The 10,889-nt window shown below is 29.0% G+C and overlaps 1 protein-coding gene and 1 long non-coding RNA gene across 2 annotated transcripts; both read right to left on the bottom strand.

Annotated features, from left to right (window-relative positions):
* Window positions 1-6,318: 6,318 nt before the first annotated feature.
* LOC100777320 (aquaporin NIP6-1) lies at window positions 6,319-8,096 on the bottom strand. The gene is made up of 3 exons (XM_041017246.1): window positions 7,908-8,096; window positions 7,006-7,067; window positions 6,319-6,746 (listed from the first exon to the last, which is right to left on the bottom strand). The coding sequence occupies exons 1-3, from the start codon at window positions 8,022-8,024 to the stop codon at window positions 6,578-6,580; spliced, it is 348 nt and encodes a 115-aa protein (XP_040873180.1). The 5' UTR covers window positions 8,025-8,096; the 3' UTR covers window positions 6,319-6,577.
* A 91-nt stretch (window positions 8,097-8,187) lies between these two features.
* On the bottom strand, window positions 8,188-9,799 carry LOC121172674 (uncharacterized). Its single transcript, XR_005892320.1, has 3 exons — window positions 9,486-9,799; window positions 8,642-8,695; window positions 8,188-8,552 (listed from the first exon to the last, which is right to left on the bottom strand). It is a non-coding gene; the product is annotated as an uncharacterized lncRNA (long non-coding RNA).
* Between the last annotated feature and the right edge of the window lie 1,090 nt (window positions 9,800-10,889).

Genomic DNA, 10,889 nt, shown 5'->3' with positions numbered 1-10,889 from the left:
TAAAAAAATTATCCAAAATAGGATAAGTCGTAACAATTATTATGACTTCTGAAGTCCACTTTTTATTTTTTTTATTTTTTAGCTGAAGTCATAAAAATATTTACGACTTCAGTCTAAATATAATTTTTTTGATGTACTTTTGAAAAAAAATAAAATAAAAGTCATACTTTGTTTTACGACTAAAACTGTTTAAAAAAAATTTGAATTATACGACTTCAAAGTGGTAACCTCTCTCTTCTCTTAAAAAAAAACTATTTTACTACTTGCAGTCTATTTTTACTTTGTTAACCTCTTTTTTCATAATTTTTTTAATTTAAATATAATTAATTTTTAATTTAATGTCTTTCAATTTTTTAATGTATTTTTATTGATAGATTATTTAAACTTTAAATAAAAAATATTTAAAGTAAACTATATTAACTTAATATTATCACCAAAAATATACTAATAAAATCAACTTAATATTATTTATTATATATTTAAATATATTCTTTAACTTCTTTATTTTAAAAAATAAAATTGTAAACATTATTAAATTAAAAAAAACAGATTTTAAAAAAAGGTTAACAAATTAAAAACACACTATAAATAGTAAAACAACTTTTTTAAAAAAAAATAAATAAATAAAGGAGGTTACGTACGACTTTGAAGTCGTGTACCTCAATTTTTTTTTTAAAAATACATTTTAGGACTTTAAAGTTGTAAAATAAAATACGACTTTCCTTTTTTAAAAAAATATTACGACTTTAAAGTCGTAAAAATAATTATATTTACACTGAAATCATAAATATTATTACGACTTCAGTTAAAAAATAAAATAAAAATTAAAAAATCGTAAAGGATGTTGTGACTTCTTACTTTAAAAGTCGTAACAATTGTTACTACTTATCCCGTTTTGGATAATTTTTTAAAATATACCCTCAAATAAAAAATTATAAATTTTTTTACCCTCGATGGTAAAAAAGCCAAACATAGACGTATAAGCCCACAGAAAAACAGATATGGAAAGTAAGGTTTGTGTTTCTATGAATACAAATCTTTGAAATGTTCATATATATGTTATTATGATACTCACGAGAGCAGTGTAGTAAGCTGTGTATTAAATTACAGTTATTAATGAAGAAGGGTTCTCTAGCAAACCGAAGATAGAGCATTCAATTTATGTCATGAATTATGCGATTTGAGTTCTGGAAATCACCCAGGAATCCGCCTTACTTTGATGCTGAAAATATAAAGAAAATAAGCCTCAGTGCCCGTTGCACCAGTGGGGATTTGATATGTATAGCACCTTTGACTGACTGATTGCACCCCAAGTAATAATAAATGAATAGAAAAAATATGTTCCACCTTACTTTCATAATTTTGCTTACCTTGATTTTCCAAATTCATAATTTTGGTCTTTCTAATTTTTAATTGTAAAATTTGGTATTTCAAATTTTGTAAATTTATAATTTTGGTCATCCTTATAGAATATTAAACTAATAATTATGATTAATAAATTTATTAAATTAACTATAAATTAAATAAAAATTATTAATCATAAAAAATTTTAATAAAAGATTATTAAGTGATGTTGTTGCTAGTGAATTCCTATGTGATGATAGAGGTGAAAGAAATATACACCGTGTTGTGAAGGATCAAGGTTAATAATTTTTATTAAAATTTTAATAATTAATGGGTTTTAATTTATTTATAATTAAATTAATAACAGTTTAATCAAAATTATTTATTAATAATCAACCTGTCGAACCAAAATCATCAATTTATATAAATAAGAAAACTAAATGTTATAATTAAAAATCAAAAGGACCAAAACAGATTTAAAAAATAGAAGGACAAAAATTATAATTTAACCTTTAATTTTTATTATTTATTTAATAAATCTCATTATTGATTTTTAAACTTTTAATGAATTTAAAATAGAAGGACTAAAACTCTCTCTTATTTAAGTTTTAAAATTTAAAATTATAAAAATAAGAAAATGAATAATTTTTTAAAAATTTCTTTCCTTTCCTGCTTAATTAAATAAAACATTTAATTAAAATCTCTTTTCTCTCTTCGATTTAGATCACTCACATTCCTTCCTAAAATCATTGTTTCAGTTTTATTTCTTCTTAATATGAATTAGTAACCATGCGGCCAAAACCTCATAAATTATATCATTCACCAAGAAACTCAATATATTTTATTTGGATTTTCAAGATAATTTTCTCTTGTTTGAAACGGTAAAAATTTAAAGAAAGAAAACTCAACACAAATCGCACCTCGAAATGTTTTCCAGCCCCTCACCATGCCAAAATATCCTGGCAGGCAGCGGCTAGGGGCATATTTTGAGAAAAATAGTCTATCGTGCTGGTTTCACCTCCTCTAAAAAGATAACTACATAAAATACAAGTTTTCTATAAGAATGGTTTAGCGAGAGAATTTAAGGATAAAGGGTTAAGGAGAAAAGAAGAAGAGATTTTAATGGTAAATCTCTTATCAACATTTTTAACAAAAACTAACAAATGAACATCTGTTGATAAAAAAATCATAAACTACACTTGTCTTTTGTATTCTCTTATTATTAAAAGGAGAAGGAAAAAAATAAAAAATAAAAACTTATTTATTTGTAATCTCCTTTATAACTAATGATGAAGGCTGAGATATACTCTAAGAGACAAAAAGAGAACATTGTGTAAAGAAAAGATGAGAAGATTATATACGAGTTATTATTCTTTCTTAAAATAAATTTATATTAATAATTTTTCCTGTTTTATAAAAGTGAGCATTACTTCTTTATCTCCTTTAAATGAGATATTTATGTTTGATTGCGAAAAGTTTTGCTTAAACCATCAAAGATCAAATATGAAAGATGATCAATTTGTAAGGAAAAAAATATAAAAAATATTAAAGAATTTAACTGAATAAGTTAAGATGATACATAAATTATTGTGAACTCTCACATTATCTATCTTCGATTTTAAAAAAACAAACCTGAAAAAAATTATATTTTAAAAAATTCAAAGGAATACAAGTCAAGAAAAATGATATTACTAAGATATAGCATTAGAATTATGAAATTTTAAGTATTACATTACAATTTAATTCGTATGTATTGCTAGTCTCATAACTCCATAAATAAACATAAAAAAGGTTAGTTTCATAACCTTTCATTTTTCACCTCCTATCTAAATGCCATGCACCTAACCATATTAACCTTCTATAAATCTATGTACAAACACAAATTTTCACTTATCACCTCTCGACCATATTCTAACAGCACCTAACCTTCCAAACCCACATGTTTTGACTCTTTCAACGTCACCTTCTCCATAAAATTATTCAAATTTACCAAATCAACAACAACTCAACTCCCCTTCCCACCTCAATTTTCATATTCCATCTAATGCAAAATCAACCATAATTTTGTGTCAAAGATATAAGGTGAATTGAATGATTAAAGAAAAACTAAAGAGAAAAAAGTCACAAATTTAATCTCTTTTGTTAACCGTAGTAATAATTAATATTTATATTTCGAAAAAAAAACATAATTTTGTCTGGAAAATGCCTAGGGATGAACTGATGATGCACTCAAGTACTAAATTGACATACATCATTTCCTCTCCACGATTGACACGTTGGTTTTCCGCTCCAAGGAAAAAAAGACTTGAATGTAATTAGACTATATATCTCTCCTTAAGTTGTAACAACAGTTACAACATTTCCATGGTTCCACCTATTTCATGAGGTGTGTGGATTATCTCCTGCCATCTTGCCTCTCCCGCAAGAGAAACCAAGAGAGGAGAGGACATAGAATAGAAAAGAGAGAGATAAGTTGAAAGATAAAAAAAAAATAGAAAAGGAAGAGAAAGATAGAGATGTTGAAGAAGGTTGGAGAGGATCTGAATATTTATTCAAGCTAAGCTTGTAGTATCTAATAGCATCATTGTTTGTATTTTAAAAAACTCAGGATTTTTTTTTCGTAAATTAATAACTAATCCTTTGAAGTATTGAAATGATTTAAAAGACCAACCTTTTCTTATAGTTTTTTTTTTTTACTCCTAATAGATATCAAGAATGACAAGGCTTAATCAAATTTGTTTGATAAATAAAAATGAGAGACACAAGAACAACTTTAAATAATTTGAAACTAACAAAGTATAACTGCATTAAAATAATAAAATGTATACTAAAAATAATAAGATATAATTTTGGCCATAAAATCATGAAAACAATTATTGAGTATTGTATTTTTATATTATATAATATATAATTATATAAATGAGTATTGTAATTTTATAATTATGGACAAAGATACGCACTATTTATCTATTGATTTTCACAAACAATGGATAAATAGTGCGTATCTTTGTCCACAGTGAAATTTTTTTCCTTGTACTTTGATTTTGGAGAAGATGAGAAAAAGAAGATTTTAATTTGCTTCCTTGGAGAAGATGAGAAAAAGAAGATTTTAATTTGCTTCCTTAACTATTCTTTGTCCCTGTATGTTTGTGATCTTATGAGTCATATGGATTGACAATTCATATGATTCATACGGGTCAACAATTCCTATGAGTTTTAAAAAAATTCATACAGGTCACCAATCCGTATAATTTATACAGATTATCAATCCATATGAATCATACGGATCACCAATTCCTTTCACCCGTGTTGTTGGGTGTCCCAACAAAAATGTTGGGTGACCAAAACAACTACCTTTTTATTGGTTGGTACTTTTCCAGGGTCACTAGCAACATGTGATGTAACTTGGATTGTTACTTTCTCCATCTCCAACTATTTCATGTAGGCTCTGGCTATTACACCTACGTATTTCCTAAGTACACCCCTGTACCCCCCTATGCCTCTCAATTACCCTTTATACTCTTTTACTTAAAAGCATATGTCCCTTTTGCTTTCAGAAATGTATTTATGGAATTACACATTCATATTCTGGAAATGTATCTTCAAAACTATGATTCATAGTTCCAAAGATATACTTCTAGAATTGGTATATATTTTTTTAATAAAATATCATTTAAGAATTAAGATGATTGATAAGAAATTAAAAAAATATAATAAATATTTATCTTATATTCATGTTTATTAGTCTTATTTTCATCTCATCATTAATGTTCTTTAAACCTTAATCATAAACTATTGTTACCGTATATTCATTGTATAATATAGCATTTTTATCATTATTTTAGAATATTTTATGTTTTCCTTTATGTGATACTGAATTCCAACATACGTTCATCACTAACGTCATATAGTATACATCTTTATTACAAAGCAAAATTGTTAACGATGATTTCCTTTCTTTAAGTGTGTTCCTTCATTTTATAATCATAGTCTACGTCAATGATTCAATGTCACGTGAAGTTAATGATGAACATACCTTGAAACGCATTTCCACATGAAGTAAAACATAAAATATTGTATAATAAAGATGAAAAAGCAATATAATATAAAAAAATATATGGTGAAAATAGTTTAAAATTAGGATTTAAAGAATAATAAAGATAAGATAAAAATAATATTTTAGATAAGATTTAAAGAACATTAATGATAGGATGAAAATAAAACTAATAAACATGGACATAAATACGTTTATAATCTTTTTTAGTTTCTTGTCAACTATCTTAATTCTTAGGTGATATTTTATCAAAAAAATATACGTATTCCTGAAGTATATCTCTAAAACTATGGAACTATGAATCATATAGGTCTGGAAATATATTTTTAGAATAGGTATATGTAATTTCAGAATTACAAAAGGGATATACTTCTTTAAGAAGAAGACATAATAATTAATTGAGAGGTAAAAAAGGAAATAAGGGATGTACTTAAAAAATGAGGATGTAAATAGGAAGAGCCCTATCATTTTCATAATATTATTTTATCTTTAGGAAGGAAAAAAAAATTCTTGAAATATAATTTTGCATTTTGAATTCATCATTTCATTTACGCGGCCTGTGCTTACTTTTCTTTGTCGTGAGCTTTCGTTGGTCAAAATTAAGCAGGGTGTGGTGTAACAATATTGTGTATTATAAAAATTAACTTCCATAGTGTTTTGAACTGAATAAATATTAGATCGTGAACATGGTTTTTTTGAATTAGTGAACTGATATTATGACTTGTCTTTATTTATCTCTCTAATCTAGCTTTGATATAGACTAACGTACTAGGATTAAAATACCCGTTAATCGCAATACTCTCTTCTAATAAAATTTTGCTTATGGGAAGAAAAGATAAATTATTAAATTAAGAAACCTTATTATTTAATTTTGAGTGAAGTGAAGATGAATGGAATAGGAAAAGTCCACAACAACAAGATGACAAAATGGGAGGTAAAGATCCCATGCTGCTCGTTTTCTTTCTACTCATAATATTTAGTAAAACAACAACAGCCACAGAAGATGCATGCATGGTACGTGCATGTGCAAAAATAACTCATACTTTACATTAAACAGATCGATATGTAATCTAATATATAGGTACGTGCAGCATGTGATGAAGAATTGCCGGGGATATGGTTAATCATATCATCACCTTCTGAAGCTCCCATTATGAGCAGAAGGTGCCTTTGTTGCTATCACTCTTCACGCATAGTAGTGTTGCGATTGAGCACAGTGTAGGCACCTGCCCCACATAGAGATCCAAGTATTGGAGCTGTGAGATAGATCCATATGCCCTTGTAGTTGTGTGCAGCAATTGCTGGACCCAGTGTTCTAGCCGGGTTCATTGAACTCCCAGTTGCTGCCCTTTAATTAGTAGTACATGATAATAATTAATTAGGGGACCATTTTTTTATAAATAAATAAAAAAGATTGGATTATGCCAAGAATAATTCAAATTATCGAAACAACTGCTAAACGTTTGCGTAATACTATATCATTTAACGACGTCATATCTTATGTTCCTAGTGATGCTTGTTGTAATATGTTTTATATTTTCTTTTATGGATAACCTTGCCCCCGAGCAATTAGCATATTTGAATAATAAGATGGGACATATATATACCCCGCCATGTGTATGTTGATCATGACAGTGGCTCCCACCACGATTCCCGCGAACAATCGCACCTGCACCATAATATAACACGTCAAATTAAATCAACAGCATTGTAATGATACGATTTAGCTGTTATCAATAATCTGTATACTATAATATAACATATATTAATGCACCTGTATTATTGCTATATATTGTTCAATTATTCATTATAACAATATGTTATGTTTCAAACAAACTATGTTTAATTTTTATGGGTTGCAATTAACGGCAAGGTTCCAAATCCCTTTTGTTGTTTAGCTCATAAACACACCAAACTGTATGTTCATGTTTAATATCGCAAATTAACGAACAAAAGTATGCGGAGATTTATTTTCCATTAATAACCCTCGTCTTGGATACGTACCGCCCTCCTCTTGTCTGGGTAGGTAGACTCTTGCATATTTCATCAGCAATGAGAACCAATTTCTGGCTCGACTACGGAAACTTACTCCCTACGTGCATGCCTAAAATCTTTTAAAAATAATTTTATTTATAACTTGTTTTCTTTATGGTCTATTTTTGGTGCATGCACGAATATCATGAGCTTCGTGGATCTAGGTGGCAGGGCATGAGGGCCTCCCATGTATTGTCGTTGACTTGTGTCCTTTTAAAATTGAAATCATGTATTAATCGAACAAAACTTAATAATGATCTGATATGACACAAAAGCATATAAAAACCTAGAAATACACCAAAACGTTCTTCAGAGTTTACAGTATCACTTATCTCCTTCAAATTAACACTTGTTTGACGTAATTAATTAAGCTTTGTCGATCTCAGAACATCCTTTCCACATACTTCAACTGATTCGGCTTAGTTACTTAATTATCTGATGAAGAAAGTAGTGGTTAGTAGAGTAAAATACTCACAGCTCTTGTGCCGTTGGCCACTGCAGTGACAACGAACATAAGAGTAAAGCTGACACTGAACTCTGCAACGAAAGCTTGCCCATATCCCACTGAAGGGACCGTCACTCCACCGCTCATGAATGGATGAAAAATTAACTTCAGAGCAAATGCAGCACTCACTGATGCCAAAACTTGTGCACCAATATACAAAGGCACCTACAAATTAATAATTCAGAAAAAACCTTTAATATATAGTAATCAGAAAATAACAAATACTACAAAGCTTAATCAATTAGGTGCAGTTACTTAATCAAAATTATCTTGATTTTTATTGAAAGACATTACCAGAAAGACCACCTACATATGTATGTTACTATACTGTTATTTAATTTGTCCAAAAAATGAAGGGAAATTAATTAATTAAGACTTCATTTTAAATTACATTCTTCCACGGGATGTGCTTTATTGCAGCAAAGGAGATGGTGACAGCGGGTTGAGATGAGCCCCGGAGATGTTGCCTATGGAGTATATGATGATCATCATAACAACTCCAGTCATTTCTGCACATCCCATCATAGTTTCTTGTCCTTGTGACTTTTCTTTTTCAATTGCAGCGCTTATTGCCGCAAATATGAGAAGGAACGTGCCCAGAAACTCTGCTCCAACCTGTTTAATTTAGAGTCACTCAACAACATTAATTCACACATATCATTTTGCTAGATAAGGAACTTAGCTTAGTGTAATTTTGAATATACCTTTTTGATAAGATTAATGTCCATTCCTTTGTTGATCTTTAAATGGTAAGTAAACTGAGATCAAGTAAAGGGTTAATAGATAAGACAAGAAAAACTATATTAGGTAAAGAGAGAAAAAGAGAAAAAAGAGAGAAAGTTAATCCGCAGCAATAATAGCAAACAGTCAAGGGACGCAAAGTTATCATCAGCAGCTTCTTCAGAGTTTTGATTGCCAATTTTCTTAGTTAATCCGCCATTCACTGAGTTATTAACAAAATTTCTCGAAGTATCACAAACAATAGTCACCAAACCCCTAAATCAGACACAAGAACAACCACATTTGGCTAGCAAACAGATAAACCCTCGAACAATGCGTCTCTTAGCACATGCAACATAGCACATGCAGCAAATCGCAAAAATGAAAACATACGCGACATTCAAGTATGCTGCTTTTTTTCCTCCAAAAACTAACATTGGCTCTTTAGACGTTAGAGTTTACTGTTTCGCATAATATATGAATATTATATACAAATGGTTTTTAATAATTATTGTCATAGATGGCATAATCACATAAATAAAACTGAAACCATTTTTATGAATTGATATTTCCTCACAATGAATGGAAGCCATAAATTTGCCAATATTGACTTAAGGGTCCAATCTTAAGGGAGTGAATAGAATCAGAATAAATTACTTGGCTCAAATCAGTAGCAACCAATAAAATAATTTTAGTGACAGAAAAAAGACAAAAGCATGCCAAAAAGTTTTGAACTGACAGTTATTTATAAGCCAGAAAGATCCAGGTATAAAAATTATATTTAAAATGAGTACATATTTACAGGCCAAAAAATATAATATACATTACCTTCTTGTTGTCCTCTTCAAGTTTCTTCTTCTCTTGATCAGTTAGGGCCTCACGTTTGTTTAGATCTCTACTCCAGGAATCAAGCTTCCGCTTTTTTTCCTCCAATTCACTACTCAGCTTTTCTTGTTCATCCAGGAATCAAACATAAAGATCTTGTTGATGTAAAGGTTGATTGACAGCTTGAGGTAGAGCTGGGCGCTGGATTGGCTCTGCTTCACAGGCTAGGTCGGTCTCCAAATACTTTCCTAGAGCAAGGTGGTTTGCCTTTTGTTGTGCACTTCTGTTAGCAGAACTCTTACCAACTCCTGATGCATGTTGCACTAAATCCTATATATAGATGTTGAAAAAAATTATAAAAACAGGGCATGAGGGCCTCCTTCGTTTTTCATCACGTTTATCATGTTAATCAGGAGCTTGGTGGGTGGCAGGACATGAGGGCCTCCTTCGTGGTTCACGTGGATCTAGTGTAATAGCTTTCTTGATTTGGAGAAAGTGTATGGAAGTGGCATGGGTTATGTTTGCTAGTTTCTAGCATCAGCAGCTTTCATTTCCATTAATGAAGAAGGGTTCTCTAGCAATAGACCAGAAGATAGAGCATTCAATTTATGTCATGAATTATGCGATTTGAGTTCTGGAAATCACCCTGGAATCCGCCTTACTTTGATGCTGAAAATATAAAGAAAATAGGCCTCAGTGCCCGTTGCACCAGTGGGGATTTGATATGTATAGCACCTTTGATTGACTGATTGCACCCCAAGTAATAATAAATTAATAGAAAAAATATATTCCACCTTACTTTCATATCCAAATATTTATTTTAAACTTTATTATATTTTTAGTTCATTAAATTAAAAGGTATATGTCCTTCAAATAAAAATTTATATTTTTTAGTTCCTTAAATTTATAATAAAATACTTTTTTAGTCTTTTCAAATTGAGTTTTTTTATAGTTTAGATACATAATTTGTGGAGTTTTTTTTTAATAGAAGGACTAATCAAACATTTTGTAAAATTGAGTGAATAAAAAATATAAATTTTAATCTGAAAACTTAAAAAGAGACCTCAAAGGATTAAAAAATATATTAAAATTTTTATTTTAATACCAAAAGCAAAATCCTTGTACTATGATTGCTAGTTCCCAATTTATGTTATAAAATTAAAATATAAAACGGCATTACATTTATATTTTAAAATAAAACGTGATCCCTAAGGATTTGATATTATTAATTGACAATTATTGTGTACTTGTGGTTTTTTCACGTTAATCCCAGTGATGAAGAATGAGATATACTCTAAGAAAAAGAGAATAGGTTGTAGAGAAAAAAAGAGAAGATTATATTTCTTGAAATAAATTTTTATATTTATAATTTTTTCCTCTTTTATAAAAGTGAACATTGTTTTTTTA

Source organism: Glycine max, chromosome 7 (genome assembly GCF_000004515.6).
Source record: "Glycine max cultivar Williams 82 chromosome 7, Glycine_max_v4.0, whole genome shotgun sequence".
In the NCBI taxonomy this organism is placed as follows: Eukaryota; Viridiplantae; Streptophyta; class Magnoliopsida; order Fabales; family Fabaceae; genus Glycine; species Glycine max.
Note: the sequence above shows the minus strand (reverse complement) of the source record. Positions and strands in the feature narration are given on the sequence as shown.